The following is a 19,816-nucleotide window of genomic DNA, read 5'->3' as shown; positions in this document are numbered from 1 at the left end:
GTAATCAATGGCTTGAGTTATTCCTTGTGACCCTAGTGGTCTTGGAGGTAATTGCAGCCTGTAATCTCTGGCTTGAGTTATTTCTTGTGCCCCTAGTGGTCTTAGAGGTAATTACAGCCTGTAATCACTGGCATGAGTTATTCCTTGTGCCCCTAGTGGTCATGGAGGGTTCCACCACAGATTTATTCAAACCTCAAACAGACTGAATCAATGAGACAATGATAAATGTCCAGGAGCAAAGTCCTTCCTTTAGCAATGGAGGAATGCAGGGTGATTGATTGTGGAATAAGCAGTGATCCAGCAAGGTATTAAATACAGGCGCTTGCTTCCTTTGACTAAAGCAACCACAAGAGACCTCCTTCACTTCTGATACATGTGCAACATATATTCCTGTATAAGACTGTATGTGTCCAGGCTCCAGCATGCAATCGGTTAATAGGTTAATACCCTAATGCATGTAAACACTGAGGCTAACTCCTAAATGCAGCCTGCAAATTTAAACTGTTTAAAATGTGAGTTCTCAACTATTAACACCCCTGGTATTTAAACTTGAGGGATTTTTCAGAGCTGCAGTCTTATCCATCCTGACTTGCACAGTTTATGCTTCTTTTCTGAATTGCAGAATGCATTTCATTTCATAAAACTGGTCGGACATTTTAGGGACAGTCCATTAAATTTACACACAAATGCATAAGGTATTCACCCTGGTCCGCCATGTAATCCCTCTCCAGTGCATGTTACTTGGCGATACGACAGTTCTCAGTTCCTTAACTTCTACGCCATGGGCATTATGTAGGGTGAAGGGATACCATATGATGCCTCGGACTGTTTCAGATTTACAGTTTACAGATTTATCTCCCGCAGCCGAATACAGACAGCAACAATGCAGCGCAGAAACTACAGTCGCTCTCTGTGTGTAAGACATATCCGTATTTAAAACATGATGGGTTTGCCCGACCCCAAAGCTGGCGACACCCCCGTCGTCACATGGGCGTTTCCAGCTTCGCACCCGCTCCTCCTTATTGCCCTTCTGTTACTCCAACCGTTTTCTTACGGTGGAAAATAGGTAACGCCCCGCTCTGTCTTTGTTCCCATTGGAGCTCTCTTCAGAGCACCTGTTGCTTGATTCGAGCAGCAGCTGTCATTCCCTCGGGCCCGCCCCTTCTTCACGCTGGTGAGCTGGTCTCTTGCGCAAGCGCGGTTCAGAACGCGGCCGGGTGAGCAGGAGCGTATGTGTGAATGTGCTTCTAGACAGTATGGCTGCCGTTACCAACAGTGTCGGGGTTTGTCCTCACTTTCAACGGGGTAGACAGTAATCTGCAGCGGACAGAATCGTCCACAGCCCCGAGGGACACAGCCCAGCGACAAGACAGCAGATGGCTTAACCAACAGGTTATTCCCATATAGCTGCGAGCTGGTATACAGCAGCGAGGGGAGGAGAGGAGCTTCTTGTGTGGAAATTTCCGTGTATGGTTTTTAAAAAAAGGAGGGGTTTTGTTTTGATTTGCTGTTCAGAAAGTTCACGCCGCCGCCGCCGCTGTCTGACAGCAACCTCATTTACTACCTCTAAAACGGGGGGTAGGATTTGAACCGGGCCCCTGGTTGCTGGGACGTGGATCTGCTGTTTGAATATGTATATATGAAGTTGAAGATGCGTTACGGATGCGAAGACTCGAGGCTGTGCGATTGTTGCTCTGGTAAATATTTGTACCAAGACTGAAGAGGAAGAATGCCGATTTGTCTGTAACAGACGAATGTGCTGAAACAGATTACCCGCAGGTTTACAGCGCGGGGAGCGCTACATTAAACCGAAAGAGTCTCACTTTTTAACTATTTTTTTTTTTTTTTTCCAAGAAGAAAACTGAACAAAAGAACACGTTGTTTTGGATTAATGTGGGCTTGGAATTCTGGCCTAAATAAAAGTAAGCCGAAGAGAGAGACATGCTCGTTCATGAACGTGCTTGATCAGTAAGCCACTGTTGAGCTGGGCCGATTCTGGTATGATAAGGTGTTTTTATTCACCGTGCATATAGGTAAAGTTGAAATGAATTATTTATTTTATAAAAAATACAGAACACAACTTAATTAATAACGGACTTCCTTCATAACTGTTACATATTTCAAGTTGGTTATATCATTAATACCTAATGGTTTCTTGTGAGCAAAGCTTTGGTGGATTGAAGCTGTGTAGACGCGTTTCTGTATGGAAGAGGACACTCCTGATTACTAACACTGCTAATGCTAGACTATAGATTAACACAATGATGGGTGGACCAAGGGATCGACCACATGTAGGTATTGGTTTGTAGGACTTTATGTATAGGTAATATCTGTATTTTTTTTTCTTCGTTTGTGTTATTTCAGTTTTTGGAGGTAGTCGTAGTAAAGTCTGCCAACCTGGATCAAGAAACGTTAACTTTTGTCCCTGGTTGGAGCGACGCCCCCCAGCTGTCATCGATGCCTTCTGCATTGGCAGTCTTTACCTGTCGGCCGAATTCACATCCCTTTCAGGAGCGCCATGTGTACCTGGACGAGCCGGTCAAGATCGGGCGCTCGGTGGCTCGCTGCCGGCCAGCTCAAAACAACGCGACGTTTGACTGCAAAGTGCTGTCCCGGAACCACGCTCTTATCTGGTTCGATCACAAGACGGGCAAGGTAAGAAGGGTTTTATTTCGGTGAAATGTATTACAGCCGCAGGTATGCAAAGCAGATTTAGTTAGGTACCCATCCCCTATGATGCAGAGTCGTGCACACACAGCAGGAGCACGCAGGCTTGCACAGTCTGACGCGAACTCATTGGCAACGCTGACATTTATGTAACCCCAGGTTTGTGTGGATATTATTATTATTATTATTATTGTTGTTGTTGTTATTGCCACAAGATAACTGTATTCCTAGAGATATGCCTAATTTAATAACGTAAGATTGTAAATGAATTGAAAAAATAAATAAAGTACCGAGCCAATACATTGTATTGGAGCAGCACATCTTGAAAATTGGTAAAACTGAGTCAGCCTGGCCTTACAGGTGGTTTGTAACGAAACGAATACAATGTAAAGACAAAACGAAGCGCTTTTCAGGTAAACCGTGCGTCTGTTTAGGCCTAGTCATTGTGTGGTTTTTAGAAGGCGGTTCTGTTTATTTGTAGCCTCGACATTCAGCGAGTGGTTGCCTGGAACACGGCGGTTCATTATCGGTAGCGTTGGTAGCGACTAAAGGAATTATTCTGATATTCATTTATCAAGAATACATATGGATATGAAGAATGATTTGTCAGAGCTGGACAGTTACATTCTCCCTTCCTTTTCAAAGTGGAGGTTAATCCACTAGACACACACAGTGCTGGTAACCTTGGTACAGATCTGCATGTAGTGTTTTGGCTCTCTTTTTTGTAAAAAAATAAATAATAAATATTTTTATCCCAAATGTACAGCCCACCTTAAATCGGTTATCCTGGTGCAAAGTTTAAAAAAACAGATCTTGAAGCACACGCATGCCCTGCAGTGGCACTGACTTGAAACTCATGTCTTGTAAACCGGTTATGAGTTACACATTTTACTGTAAATGTAAAGAAAGTAAGCACATTTCACTTTCAGGAATCATTAATTGGCTAATTATTGTGCCTTTAACTAGCGACTTTAGAGACTGCAATGTACACATCTAGCAATAAGGGTTTTCATTGAATTTGCCTCTCAAATGAAGAGATTCTAGGGTAGGACTCAAAGGTTTATTAATTCTTGAATTAAAGATTAGTCTAAAGGTAACAATGTAAAATTACCTGGCATTCATCTTCTCACAGTATTGACTTCAATGCAGTCTACTCTGAGCTGCATGGCTAGCAACAGTACAGTTAAATATCCCATGTGCTGCTGCAATCAGTGTTAAATTCATTAATTGATTTCATGAACATTTATATACTAGCCAGCCATCATGAATGGAATAGGTTTGCTGAACAAATGATCTGAATTGATGTTTTTCTTTCTTCAGTTAATATTATAATATATGGATAAGCCTTATAGTATTTCCCTGTATATAAAACACTTTTATACAAATCCAGTCATGTCACAATGCTGGGAAATCGCATATCATGTCAGCTAGTGAGAGAAATTCAGTGTCACTTCAGAAATGACTATAGGTTGCAGGTGTGGGGGAGTCTCCCTGCACCCAGTCGTAGACCAGCCAGCAATCTGCCATGCTCTTCCAGAGAGTAAAGGCTGACTGCAGACGCGCATCAGGCTTGCAGCACTTCTTGTGTTGCTCCAGGAATAATTTGGTGAGCAGACTTAGCAGGAACTGGCTTGCTGGCATACAATCATGTTATTAATGCCGCTCAGCATGGGGGTTGTGACAGGACTGGGTGCATAAGAAGTGTGATTCCTGATATCTGTGACAGGTCTAACAGTTTTGGGGAAGAACCATTCGCTTTCATAGCAGTCTCACTACTGTTTCTGTCTTCTGTGTGCTTGGAATCCTACACTTGATAGAGCTGCGTGTTATACATTCTGAAAGCAGTACATTGGCTACTATATTCCAGGAAAGTGGTGTTGAATTATTACATAGTTTAGTCCTGTATATTATATTACATACATTAATCGTTCATATCACACATCATGCAAAGTAGCCCACCAGGGCGATCACATGCAAAGTACCTTGAGTAGATGTAGAAGTTTATTAAATAATTATTGCAGTGTACAGGTAGTTGATTTAATTCGTAATAATATGGAATGGTAGTGTTTCAGGTTTATTTAATTAAACCAATTATTTTTTGCATCTGTATACATTTGTTTTTGATTAAGTATTTATTTCTCAGAAGTTGTGTTGCTCTAACTGCAACACCTGATTTGTATACATTTATGATTCCGTTGTGTCCAGAATAGATTTGTTTTGTAAATCCTTATTCTCTTACATCTCTATATAATGGGCTGAGCTGAAGAGCTTGTGCTTGTGGTTGTAGCTCAGTTTACAGTCACACAGATTCAATGACTGGGAAACCAGATGGCATGAAGAGAGCTTTCTGTATCCTGGGAGGATCAGTTTCTATTGCCATTCTCCAATACAGTAGTATGACCTCTTCACTGTCTCCTAGCTACATCAATATAAAAAGGAGCACTGTATTCACTTAAATATAGTGTGCTATAAGTTATTGTTAAAGTGTGAAAACAAGGCAAGCACTGCATAAAAATGTTTCTAGACATGTTCTTTTTCCCTGGGTCATGTAGGCGTTGTCTTCCATATTGGAAGGTCCTAGTGCAGATTGTTTGATAACTAATCTGTCTTGCATATTGAGGGTTGATTTCCATTGCATCCCAGGACTTGCTTTAGTAGAACTGTGGAAAGAATAGCTCGATACAGATTGATGTCATTTTTCTAGATGGTGTTTTTAATTTCTGCCAAAATAGTTTAGCAATGAACATTATATTAGCCAAACCTTACAGTCCTGCTTTGCAAACATTTCTCCTGAAGAGTTTCACTCTCACTGTGAATTACCTTTCATTGCTTTACGCTCTGCAGACCTGGGTTCGAGTCCGGCTCAGTTTGGTGTTTGTTGGAAAACAGCACGCAATTTAGTACGTGTTTCAGGCTAAAGAAAATTGTTACTTATGAAGGCTAGCTTCTGATGCAATTTGTAATGTTTCTTTTTATTACCAGTCAAACCAATGAGATCAGCAGAGTTGTAAGGTGATTATAAAACTCAATGGATGAACGTAATCTGTATGATTACGCACATCATAAAAATGTCGGGAGGTACAGTAATTTAAACCAACATTTGAAGCTTATATTTTCTGAATAACGCACTGTATTCTTGGGTACAGACTATTTGTGTTAGGGATGGGCATTTAGAGTTATTTCACTATTTGAGTACTCTCATGATATTATCGAGTACTCAAGTACTCTTGAGAATATTTAATGCATGCACATTTATGTAAATTGTCCTAACGCCAGCCGTGATGTAAGTCTTATTAACCATGACAGATTGTAATGGGGGAAGTTTGCCATTTCATAAATGAGTCAACAATGAAAACAAGTGCAATTTGAAAATTATTTATTAAACATGTGAACGCAATGATCTCAACTTTAGCTGAAACAGTCCCTCCCCCAGCTCTGCATAACACACCATTGCATTAACTGCATTAAAAATGTATTGTTAATATAAGGATTTCAGATTTCATGGTCTATCTTTGTATTTCGCAATACCACATTGACATCACGCTTTCTATGTTTTTTATTTTCTGAAGCTTGTGACATTAATCCAGCATATTGTTGTAAAGCTAAAAAAAAAAAAAATTACTCCATGTGTTAATGAATACTAATGTCCTTGGCGAGAACTGAGTATTCAAGTACTCGTGCCCATCCCTAATTTGTGTATTTCAGTAATAGGTGACGTGAGGTACTAGTTCCAGCATAGGCTCATTTAGTTGCATGCACGCATGTTGAAACACACACAAAAGAACTGCTGTTCCTTAGAGGAATGCATTATTGAGAAAAGCATTAAAAGAAGGGTGGTAGCAGATGAGATGTACTGTAATATCATTGCTGTTAAATACACTGAACTTCAGTAACCTTTAGATCCTACTGAGGATTGAATGAGGTGTTTAGAAGTGGTTTCCAAAAGGACACAACTTAAAATCCTTTATTTTATATGGTGAACTTTGCTAATTTATTAGGAACATGGCATTGTTGACATGCATTGGCATCTTCTATCAAGACACTAGGGTCTGTTTGTACAGTTGATCCAAACAGAAGTGATGGTTAAAGTAAACCAGCTGATTACTGTTTGAGGAGGAGAAGGGTTGCAGAGACCAGGAAGGTAGGAGAATCATATCCTCTGGTATTCAGGTATTTATGTACATTTTGAAAGATGCCTTGGCTGATTTTTACATGTTTTGTTCTTTTAAAGCTTTTGAACCTTGTGTGGTTAATTAGTGGGTTGGTCACAAATAACATACTCTAAAGTACTAATTTGAAGTAGTGTAATGAATCTCAATGTAGTTCTTCTTGTCAGATCTTTGTGACCTGTCATTGCAATGCAGCTTGTTCTCCTTCACTGAAGGTTCACATTGCTCTCCCATGTCTGATCTGGGACACACAATGTATTTATTGGTGTCACACTGGGCACTGCTAGTCAAACAGTGCTTTCACAGTGAAATATCACTGTTTTGTAAACCAGTTTTGTTTTGGAATCTAATTAAACATTTTGTGGTCATCTTCAGCTCAGTTTAGTATTGCAACTCCGAAGGTAGCACATACTCTAAAGCAGAAGACTGAGGTGTGTCTGCCTATTCAAAGAGCTCAAACATGTGACAGGCCCTTGCAGTTATGAGATTCTAATTTAGACTTATTTCAGAGAATTACACAGATGTTAAAACTTTTTTTTTTTTTTTTTTTAAACCCAGACATTAATTACATGCATACATACATACATACATACACCATCATGCAGATTCATGGCTTTAATCATATAACTTACCCAAACTGCTGCTTTGCTTAAATCTATAATTCATAATGCACTTGCTTTACAGTTACTGCAAAAGCAATATGTTTGGGCCATACAGAGTGTACAGTATGGTGCATTTACTGTTGACCTAGAAATCAAATTAAAAGCATTAGATTAGGTAAGATTAGCATTTATATTTAAACTTACTGTCAAGGAACTGAACAAGGAAAGTGATTCAGCAGCGAAGATCAAACAAAGCCTGGTGTTTTTCTTAAACTTTTGTTATCTTTACACTTTAAGGCAACCCAATGGAACTACTGCACAAAAAGCAGAGGTAAAACATTTTGGCCTCGTACACACACACACGCTGCGGTTAGCTTGACAGCCTTATTAACAAACTGCACTTGCTGCATTTTGTTGTACACACATGCCTTTCATTACTGAAGTGAGTGCACTCCCTGTTTAAACTAACAACTGAACTCGGCCCACCATTACACGACATTCGTTAGGTTTGTGTGGCGGCAGCAGCATGGAGGCTGTGTTTGTGTATGCTTTTGGTTGAAAGTACAGTACATAATCGCTCAAGACCTCGTCAAGCACAGCTTTTCTACAAAGCCAATTGAGACGCCATTTTGCATTTTCTGCACTGCTAAATACAGTGGTGATGATCTGCAGTACCATGACAGTAGATCGAAACATTTGGGCAATCCTCTGACCAGAAGGCTGGTGGGAATGACTGGAGTGGTTTCCAAATGACTGGATTAAAAATGTATGCATGTCTAAGCAGTCATGTATGCATCTTTGTCGTTTACAGACATTTCCTGGAGTGCCAAAACACACAGATGAGATGTTCGGTATTGGTGGAAAAACAAGTTGTGGTCATACTGTGGCTTTTGGGGACATGAATAGTCCCGTATTGTTTTAAGTTGCAAAACCAAGAATACAATTTTTGCATTTGTTTTTCTTACAACAGAATATTACAAAACTGTACCTTGTTTAAATGAACATTTATATATATATATATATATATATATATATATATATATATATATATATATATATATATATATATATACACACACATACATACACACTATTTACTATTGTTATGAATTTACTATTCATCAATATTACTAAATAACTTGGCTCATCAGGCACCTGTGTGTATGTATTTATTTTTAGCCATGTTTATCACATGGAAATGTCTCATAAACGGTGACAGCATTACTTGACATCAGAAATAAACTGAGCACCAACTGCGGTTGTTAGTGCACACACACACACAGTTACTGCACATTTACAAACCAAACTGAATTAATAACTGAACTCGCTCCTTGTTCTGAACAGGATTAACTAGTGCGGTTGTTGCTGCTCTTTATAACCAAACTGTGTGTATTCAAACCATATTAAGAGCAAAAGTTGAACTCACAGCTGCATTTAGGCAGGACAGACAGCTTGTTATCCTTTTGATCAGCTTGGTGTGCTTTCCTATAGCTTTCAAAAACATTGTATCATCACCCAAATAGATGACTCCTCTGTACTACTGCATACCACTAACTGAGACCGTTAACCACTTCAACTCCAGATGTAAAAATGAAACGCCTTCCCAGGTACCAGATTTTGAAAAAAAAGTTTTCAAACCTGTAATTGCTGTAAAATGTTAACATATGATGAATAAAACGGGCGGTGAGCTGTGAGAAGAGGATACAGATAATTGGGCAAACTAAATTTGGGAGAAAACTGGGGTAAAAAATTCGAGACGACTAAATAAAAAAAAAAAAAAAAAAAAAAAAAATGTACATTGCCATGTTTAGCTTTTGCTAAAAACTAATAAAATAAAATTAATAAATAAAAACTGAAATAGCTTGGTTGGATAAGTGTACACTCCCCTTGTAATAGCAAGCCTAAATTAGCTCAGGTGTAACCAATCACCTTGAAAATCACACACGAAGTTAAGTGGCCTTCACCTGTGTTAAATTGTAGTGATTCACATAATTTCAGGATAAATTCAGCAGTTCCTGTAGGTTCAAAAGAACTCCGGGACAAAGTTGTTGAACGGCACAGATCAGAGGATGGGTATAAAAAAATATCAAAGGCCGTGAATATCCCCTGGAGCACGGTCAAGATGATTATTAAGAAGTGGAAGGTGTATGGCACCACCAAGACCCTGTCTAGATCAGGCCGTCCCTCCAAACTGGATGACCGAGCAAGAAGGAGACTGATCAGAGAGGTTACCAAGAGGCCAATGGCAACTTTGCAAGAGCTACAGACTTTTATGGCCAAGACTGGTCAAAGTGTGCATGTGACAACAATATCCCAAGCACTCCACAAATCTGGCCTGTATGGTAGGGTGGCAAGAAGGAACCCATTACTCAAGTAGCCCATCTTGAATCCTGTTTTGAAGTATGCAAAAAACTCTCAGGAGATTCTGTAGCCATGTGGCAAAAACTTTTGTGGTCTGACGAAACTAAAATTGAACTTTTTGGCCTAAATGCAAAAAGTTATGTTTGGCTTAAACCCAACACAGCGCATCACCCAAAGAACACCATCCCTACTGTGAAGCATGGTGGTGGCAGCATCATGTTATGGGGATGTTTCTCATCGGGAGGGACTGGGGCATTTGTCAGGACAGAAGGGAAAATGAATGGAACAAAGTACAGAGAAGTCCTTGAGGAAAACCTGCTGCCCTCTGCAAGAAAGCTGAAACTGGGATGGAAGTTCACCTTTCAACATGACAACGACCCAAAGCACACAGCCAGAGCAACACTGGAGTGGCTAAGGAACAAAAAGGTAAATGTCCTTGAGTGGCCCAGTTAGATCCCCAACCTAAATCCAATCGAAAATTTGTGGCATGACTTGAAGATTGCTGTCCATCAACGCTCCCCAAGGAACTTGACAGAGCTTGAACAGTTTTGTAAAGAAGAATGGTCAAATATTGCCAAATCTAGGTGTGCAAAGTTGGTAGAGACCTATCCCAACAGACTCACAGCTGTAATTGCTGCCAAAGGTGCTTCCACCAAGTATTAACTCAGGGGATTGGATACTTACCCAATTATGATCTTTCCATTTTTTTCTCAATATAAGCTTTGTTCCCCTTAACAGTGTGGAGTATGGTGTGAAGATAAGTGGGGCTAAAAAAATCCTTATTTTAATGCATGAAACTGAGGCACTGACAACAAACTGCAAAAAAAAGTTCAAGGGGTGTAGACTTTCTAAAGGCACTGTGTGTGTGTGTGTGTGTGTGTATATATATATATATATATATATATATATATATATATATATATATATATATATATATATATATATATATATATATATATATATATATATATATATATATATATATTATATATATATATATATATATTAATAATAATATACACATACACACTTGTAAAAGTTGAATGGCTTCCCGCAATATCTCAGTCTTCTAAATGTCCACCGGTAGTTTGGAATCGCTACATGACACGCAATTGGATATAAATGTCACCTGATCCTCCCCTTACTTTCATTGCACATTCCACAGTACTAGCACTGCCGTAGAGAATGAAACCTGAAACGCTAGATTGAGAAACCGCTCATAGAATAGAATGGGGAAATTTGACATATGCACATACAGCATGTTACTGCAAGTGGGTTTTAATGTGAAGTTCAGTAAACTTTTACACGGGACCTTGGTCTCCATTTAGACTCTTTACAAGAATGCCAAGTATTAAATAGAAAAGCTGCAGTGTATTTGGCTAGCAGATCAATACAGAACTGCTAAACATTACCGTTCATCTATGCTGCCAGAATAATTACACTGCATTACAGCACACCAAGTACTTGTGTAATGCAAAATATTATTCTGCAATCCGGAGTTGTGAAAGTACTGGAGGCCTGCTTGCTGTCCTCTGCAGCTCTCGTGTGCTTTGCACATAGCATGTACAGTAATGTTCCATGCACTGATGGTTCACATGTTCTTTTCAGTGAAGTCAAGGGCAAACAGCTTGCTAGTTTAATAATTATTTTTTTGACACAGAAACAAAAGGTCAACCTCTGACAGCTTGAATGCTAATCTGGTTTTCATTTTGATTACTTTTTGCTGATCTGTGGAAAATATAATCAAACCTATTTAAAACCAATCAGTCTTTTATTCCAGATAATGTAACTACCATAGTAAGGGCTGCTGTATTACTGTAGTAATCTCAAAAGAATTCCTTTTTACCATTGGTTTATTTACATCTGCACATCTTCAACTAGCAATGTGGGGAAGCTATAAAAAAGCCCAACAAAATGCTTGGATATATAGTGAAAAGTGTTGCATTTAAATCAAGGGAAGTAATGTTAAAACTTGCATTAGTAAGACCTCATCTAGAATATTGATCAGTTCTGGTCACCTCGCTATAAAAAAGGTTATTGCTGTTCTAGAAAGAGTGCCAAGACCAGAATTATTCCGGGTTTAAAAGGCATGTCCTATGCAGACAAGCCTACATAATTGAATCTATTCAGTCTTGAACAATGAAGACTACGTGGCGATCCGATTCAAGCATTCAGAATTCTAAAAGGTATTGACAATGTAGACACAGGGGACTTTTTCGAATTAAAAAAAGAAACAAAGACCAGGGGTCACAAATGGCGATTAGATAAAGGGGCATTCAGAACAGAAAATAGGAGACACTTTTTTACACAGAGATTTGTGGGAGTCTGGAACCAATTCCCCAGTATTGTTGTTGAAGCTGACACCCTGAGATCCTTCAAGAAACTGCTTGATGAGATTCTGGGATCAATAAGATACTAACAACCAAACGAGCAAGATGGGCTGAACGGCCTCCTCTCGTTTTGTAACATGTTTGAGATATTTCTCTAATCCCTCACCCATTGAAGTGGTGTGTCTGTACAGACTTGTCAGTCTGGGTGTGCTTGCTCGCTCCCAGGCGGGCTCAGGAAATCAAGTGCTCTATTTTGAGGATACTCTATAAGGATTGAAACCTTAGACCCAGAGAAGCAACTGAGCCACAATGCTTCTGCAGCTTCCTGGAGCACTGGAAACCCACCGGCTGTTACATTTTCACCTTTCAGCAGAGTTTCAGCATTTGGCTTGATTCTGTGGGATGGGGTGAGGACATTTACTCCATATAAGAAGAAAAGGCACGTGGAGTTTTAAAATGCAGGTGTGGGGAAACAGGAGAAAAGTTTGGCCAACAATTCCTCCAAAGTATGCTAAATGTAAACTCCTTGGAGTCGTTGTAATTGAAGTTTAATGACTTGTGTATCGGGTGTCTCTTATCATAAGAGATGTGGATTGGGCTGCCCAAACTGCACTTTTTTTAAGAGGCATCTACATACACATTTAACTTACTAGAAATCAAAAAAATAACATTGTACAGAGTGTTTCTGGCTTTAAAACTGATGTATGTTCAATGCACGAGATGACATCTATACCAATATAACTGGACTTTTGAATAAATGTTGGGTGACCAGGAATGCTAACTAAAGCATGATCTTCATGCTAAACTCTGTTTTATGTTTTATTGGCAACATTTTCTGATTTTTAAACAAAACTGAACATTTGAATAAGGTTTGCCCAGGCTTACTGCCTATCCTGCATTTGTTCCCCTGTTCCCTTATGCCCCAGGGGCAGCAGTTTGTTGCAACAGTGTTAACTCAGGCTCCCCTTAAACATGCTTACTAATGACAGAAGCAGGCTTGTCAAGGTAGATAAACAATCCAGCTTTAGAACGTCGCACAGATCCATTACTGTCCCCCTCTTATGAAGCCAAAGAATGAATAATTTCCTGAAATTTATAAGCAGTTTTAGTTTATCCTGTTGAGCCAGGGAGGTAGCCATATGTGGGTACACTGTACATGTATGGAGTTTACTGAAGTGCCTACACAACTTGTATAACAGCTAACCCTGGGCTTGTACAGGTTTTCTGTACGGAGGTTGTAAATACCAACACAATCCCTTAACAGTGAGTATCTTTGATGTACCATGTATCTGTAAAAGCAGGTAACGCCAAGCAGGGCCCAGCTGTAATCGCTGAATGACCACAGTGTTTAGATTAACTTTTTATTTGTATTTTCTTGCTTGATCACTCGCACACAGGTGTCATTTGTGTTCGTGAATCGTCTGTGTGAGAACAAATGCTGAGCCTGTACTATGTTTACATGCACAAGATGACTTCCTTTTAGACCAAAAATAAAAGTGAGAATAAACCTGGGAGCTCTACTCCGACGGTAACATTCAGACTCCCAGCGTCCGGGAATGAATTCTGCAAACCGAGCAGCTGGGGGCAGGGCGACAGCTCGGTGTCCTTGCAAGAGTTCAGCAGAGTGTTTGGCGAGTTGGACTGTGATTTCATCACTAGGGGAGCAGGCAAGGTCAGTGCATGGTTGTGCTAACACAAGGAGAATGCACTAGTAAACTCAACAAAAACAGGGTTTTGTTGTGGTTTTAGAAGCATGTTTGGAGTAGTTTCAAACAGAAGTACTGTACTACAGTACGGCTGTATGAATCACAGTGCAGTGCGCTTAAAATACCAACCTCTTCAGCAGCTTTTATTTCTATATTAAAACAAACATTTTAACCTTTAAAATAAGAGCATGCCCATGACTGTTCATGATACAGACCTCTGCATGTGATTGATTGGTAGGTGATCCCTGTACCTGTTCTGATGCGAGCATCCCCAATATGATTTTAATTACTACCTTTTGGCTTTAACAATTGGTTTCCACTTAACTGTTCCATTTTTGCTTTGATATGGGGCAGGTGCTTCTACTAATGACACCGCTGATTCAGTTGTAATTGTAGATGGTGGTTATGTGGGTGTTGAGTAGGATGCTGAAATGCTGTTTGATTGGTATATTTGACTGTACAGTATGACTTGGGTATGTAGCTTAATGGAAAATTCAAAACATGCCTTTATACCACTTCAGTGAATGAACTCCAGCTTGAACTGTAAGCAGTGGTATACGGCATCCTGCTCCTTCATTGTACTGATACTTGTAATAATGTGTTGTCTGTGTTCTAGCCGGGGGATATTTGTTATTGGCTCTCATCGTGTGTGTGTGTGTGTGTGTCGTACTCTCCTTGTGTAGTGTTGAAGACAGCTTGGAGGTATGTCAGTGTACTATAGGGTGGAACCTAATCCAGCTATATCCTTGCTGTCAGTGGCTATAGGACATACTCTACCCTGACTAGTCTTAAAGTGCTATTGAAACCAGAACAGGCTGTAAAGTTTACAACAAAACACCAGTTACTGTTGCTACCTGCTGTGTTGCTGTGCATTATTTGCATGTGTGTTCACATCCCCTTGATCGTGAATCTGTGTTGCCAGTGGTATTGTATTCATGGTCCGTGGTTTGTATCCCACCAAAACCCAACTAAAAGATCTATATTTGTTTGCCGTTTACCCAAGTCAGGTTACTAATTTTCGCAATATTTTATTTTGATAGAAGTCAGGGACAGCACTAGAAAGTATGATGCTGCTTAAGGATCCCATTGTGTTTTTGGAAGATTGCTCTGTTGTGGAATCCTAGGTCTTTTAATACACATTTTGCTTCAGCAGGTATTTTGCTTTGGGAATGGTGTTCTATTTGTCATTGTGTGCACTCTGGGGAGGTTGCTTTGAAAAGTGCCACATCTCAGATCTGGCTTGTTTTATGCAACAGTTGTCTTGCCCCGATGACCCAAATTGTTTTCACTGCCCTGTTAAGCTGCGTATGGAAGATGAAACCAGATTAATCAATCCAAACAAATTACTGGTCAGCATTGATGTATGATCGAGTATATGTGAGTAGAAGTATACATCTCATGTATGTTTGTAAGTTTACATTTGAAGTAACTTACAAAAATAGATGGTGAATAAGTAGATTCAAGAAAATGCACAGAGTCCTTTTCTTCAATCAGTTGCCAGGTTTATTGAAATATGCAGGGAGTCTGGTCCCAGGTACAGGACAAACACAATACTCAACATTACAATGTTTGCATGACATTAAATACCCTTCTGTATAGATGGTCCACCTCCCCTTTCTCTGACACTTAACCAATGGTCAAGGTACAACACATTATTCTGTTAATTTAGCGTCTGTATGTGTGTGTGTGTGTGTGTGTGTGTAGTCTTGTGTGACAACCTCTGAACTCAGTAAATTCTTCACACTCCTGGAGAAAAAAGGTCCATAAATCTGCCCCTTTGATCCCAGTGGCATTATCTTTCGATCTCTCTGAGAACCTCTGGGTCCAACGCCAGTCCCTGGGAGCCTTTTAGCCCCTTTATGCTTTGAATTCCAAAGTCTTACAGCCTGGCCCCTTCTGGTCAACAGCATTGTTATCTTTTTAGCTTGCAGTCAATGCTGGGCAAGAAACTTGTAGACACAAGGTCTCTATCAATTGTTAGCAGTACATGCAATTTGAACCAAACAGTCTGCTATCTGCAATATTAGTCTCTTTTCAGAAAAAAACACCAGTATAGCTCTGCCAGTCCACATGCGTAGCAAACTGCTAATCAATTCTCAATCCATGTTTTCCAACAACATTCTTTGTCATTGACATTCTGAGTGCGGGATCTACGTTCTCAGCAACCTTATAAATGTAGTTGCTGCTAACAGGTTGCAGTGGGAATGTGACTTATTTATTGTGCACAGGCAAATCTTCCAACAGACTTTGCACGAAGTGACACTTCGTAGAAGTGTATCAGAATGATCTGTCGCAATATAAGGATCTTCTGGAGAGAAAGGCATCCAAGCAGGATTCATAGATCCACTGAGCTTCTCATTTCCATTAGTGGAACTGTGAATGATTAAGCTTGAAAAGGTGTGGAATTAAACTGGAGTTGATCAGTTATATGGCAGTTACAAATACAATTACACAGGTTTACCAAGGCTCAACTACAATTACATTGCAATTGCAATTAATTACAAACTCCACAATTACTGGAATTGACCCAGGCCTGCTCAGAAGAGCTGGATGAAAATACTGCTGCTGACTGTGGTTTGTGATACATACAATACACACTCAAGTTGTGTACCAGCACAAGGCAAGTCTGTCAAATATTGATAGTAATGTTTTGCATTTCCCATGTATGCTTCTGCATTGTGCAGAAAAAGTAAATGCTAATCTTGCACTGACAGCAGTGGTTCCAAAGTGCCTCTGTGCATGCAGGTGTTTATAATTAACCTTCAAAACAGAGGTGAAATGTTACTGTAAATGTAACAGACACATTTTGCAAATGTCTTGTTTTTGAATTATCAGAAGATCCAATAACCGAAACACTGCTGTGCCTAATAGTTAAACAGCAAGGCACAGCTTCCATTCAAGTGAACAGTTTTGAAAAAGAGAGAAAAAAAAAATATGAAGGACTTGAGATCAATTAACAGCTGAACAAATAAGTGTGCGCCAAACCATATGTCACTTTAAGACTTTAATAGAAAAAATCTATGATCGATCTGAAAACCTGCTTGTTAATGTTAATTACTGTTATCATTTTATGTCAAAAGCATTTACCATCTACACAAAATCCGACAGCATTGACCGTCTACACAGAATCTGACAGCATTCTTTTTTCAGGTCGAAAAAGTCTCCTGGGTTGACATTGACAATACCTTTTAGAATTTTAAATGCTTGAATCAGGTCGCCGCATAGTCTTCTTTGTTCGACAGAATAATTAAATTCTTTTAGCCTGTCCACAAATACCATGCCTTTTAAACCTGGAATAGCGAGGTGACCAGAACTGGATATATTATGTAATGAACAGATATGTTATGACAAACATTTTTTCAGGGCCAAAGGACTACCCATTATAAAAGGCATGTGACTAACTGCTTAAAAGTTGTAGTCATTTGTTCAAATGCCTGGTTTAACAGAATGACTGTACACACAGTAATACATCTGGAATAAAACAAATCAGATCTGTCATTTCTTTCCTACCTGTATTCCTGAAGACATGCCCCAATGAAGTTGGGGGGAGTGACAAGCATGTGGTTTCAACTGAGAGACTCCTATGATTGGATGCAAACCGAGAGGCTACGGCTGCTGTGATTGGGCACAAATTTTTGAAATGGGGAGGGAGAGGAGGCGAGAGAGGAGATGGCATTTAACAAGAAAGGGAGAATGTCTAATTATACAAAAAGTAAATCTAATCAGTTGAATTGTTATGGTGACATTGTAGTGTTTATATATTTTTTTTAAATAGTCTGATAGATCTGATATATGTTTTGTAGTTTTCAATGTTATAATCTTTCATAAGACAAATATTTTAGGATGAACATTTACGTAAATACCAATCGTTTTTTGTATACGTAATGTTTATATGCAGTACCTTATTTCATGTTTTGTATATAATAATAATAATTCTCATCCTCCCGTTTCTCAGACTCGTTTACTGTTGACAAGGCCAGTTTACAGCAGAAACAGCGATCACAGAGGCAAGTATTTGTCCTGACGTGGTTTAGTTTACATACTACACTGTACATATAAGAGAGAGAGAGAGAGAGAGAGAGAGACTAGATTTTCAAACAGAGCTGTAGGAGACCATAAAGATGTAAACTGTTAAAAAAAAAAAAAAAAAAAATAGCATTCCCTAATTTGTGGAAATGTAAGCAGTTTTTTTTAAAATTTTTATTTAAATGTTAATGTCTAAGTATACAAAAAACAATTGGTATTTACTCAACGTGTATGCGCTAAAATATTGTATAATTTCGAAAACTAAATAATATTAGTGCTGGGACGAACACAAGATTTTCACCTTCGGATATTCGCTTATAATTTAAATATTTGTTTGTTTTCAAAAAGTAATAAAAGCCATTATATTGCTCTGAATGCAGGCAGAGACAGCAAAGCAACAAGGGTCGTGGCCGTGGCCACTGTGTGCATGTCTTTATGCCATAAGTTGTGTAGGACTTACTTTACCCCAGTGAATTAACTACAAAACAAAGGATGCCAAACAGCAGTTCAAGTTAAACGTTGTTTTCTTTATTACCAAAATAAAAAGTACATAAAGTTGACACTGCATTTTATGTAACTTTTTTTCATTCCTTGCCATTGCTGTTTCTTCACTGTAAACCGCGGCCATCGACACGTTTTCATAAAGTAATATGAGGTTTACGTGTGCCTTTTTGCAGCTGACCAAGCAAACGAAAACTGAAATTTAAACACTTCAAATATAACAGACGTAGAAATGACATTGTAAAATGAAGGGGGGAAAAAAAACTTAGTTTTGGTTCTTGTTTTTTACATTCCACCACAACAGTCGCAACAAAAAATATGTCGTAGCGATCTCGGTTCCCGCAGACAGGTGCATTATACAGGGCGAGGCAATCCACACACAGGCGGAAATGGGCGCAAACCCGGGACCTCTCGCACTAAAGCATAGTGCTGATACCGCTGTACAAAAGAGCCGGCTCCTTTGCAAGGAGTGTGTATCGGGGCCCTATATACCAGCCCTGCTGCTACAATATATTTAATATATACAATCTAAATAAAAATCACTACACAACACTTTCAAGAAGTTGGGTATTGTTAAGCGAGGCATTTCAGACTAACTTGTTTGCCTTTTTTCTGTCCCATGAGATTCTGGCTCTCTCTAAAGCAGCACAACCTATTTCTGACCCAGATGACCTTCCACAGAGATCACTATGTGTGCACGCTCATAATCTAGTTTGTTTACTATTTTCTGTCTAAAACTTATAAATAGAAGTGCAAGAGCTGCTGTGTTAATCCTGATATTTTGTTTTTAAATATGTAATGTCACACAGAGCTCTTTTTCATTTGCCATTTTGAAACTGTCGTGCAACTTCTGGAGATGTGGTAAAGAAGTGCAAGGTATTTTTGTCATTTCTAGTGAATACAAACATCTGATTTTGTATCCGAATACATGTCAAAAAATATTTGCTCAGATATTCAGGTATTTGTCCCTGCACTACATAATATACATAGGTTAGATATATCTAGTATACTATTCTAAAGTAAAACGATTCAGAGTTAAAAAATGAATGAGTATTCATATAATCGGATGTTCTCCCTGTCTGGTTAATGTTCTGTCTGCTCTCGCCACCTCTCCCTCCCTGCTTCAGATTCCACAGCCAATCACAGCAGCTGCTGCGCCTCAGTTGAAACCACACCCTCGTCATGTCCTCAGTTTCATTAGGGCGTGTCTCAAGTTATACAGGAAAGGAATGACACTCCATGTGTGCGGGATGGCAGAGGACTCCCTTTTGTTTTCTTGCCTTCATACTTTCAAGGTGTGGGTAATTTTAATTACTGTAATTAGACACGCTTGATAATGGGATTAGAAACCATGAACGACAAAAAAAAAAACATTGGGATGTTAGGTGATCCTGTGTGTGCGTGGAGATGTAACCTGCAGTGCCATGGCTTTGTACAGCTCACTTGGAAAATAC

At 39.2% G+C, this 19,816-nt stretch overlaps 1 protein-coding gene across 1 annotated transcript in view; it reads left to right on the top strand.

The window, feature by feature from the left end:
• The first annotated feature begins 1,214 nt into the window (after nt 1-1,214).
• Nucleotides 1,215-19,816, top strand: part of slmapa (sarcolemma associated protein a) — a 97,221-nt gene continuing 78,619 nt past the window's right edge. Inside the window, 2 exon segments of the mRNA XM_041225082.1 lie at nt 1,215-2,033; nt 2,365-2,655. Of these exon segments, the coding sequence (XP_041081016.1) occupies nt 2,458-2,655 (198 nt within the window). The 5' untranslated portion in view covers nt 1,215-2,033; nt 2,365-2,457.

The sequence above is a fragment of the Polyodon spathula genome, chromosome 23 (assembly GCF_017654505.1).
Source record: "Polyodon spathula isolate WHYD16114869_AA chromosome 23, ASM1765450v1, whole genome shotgun sequence".
In the NCBI taxonomy this organism is placed as follows: Eukaryota; Metazoa; Chordata; class Actinopteri; order Acipenseriformes; family Polyodontidae; genus Polyodon; species Polyodon spathula.
This window is presented reverse-complemented; position numbering and strand designations above follow the sequence as displayed.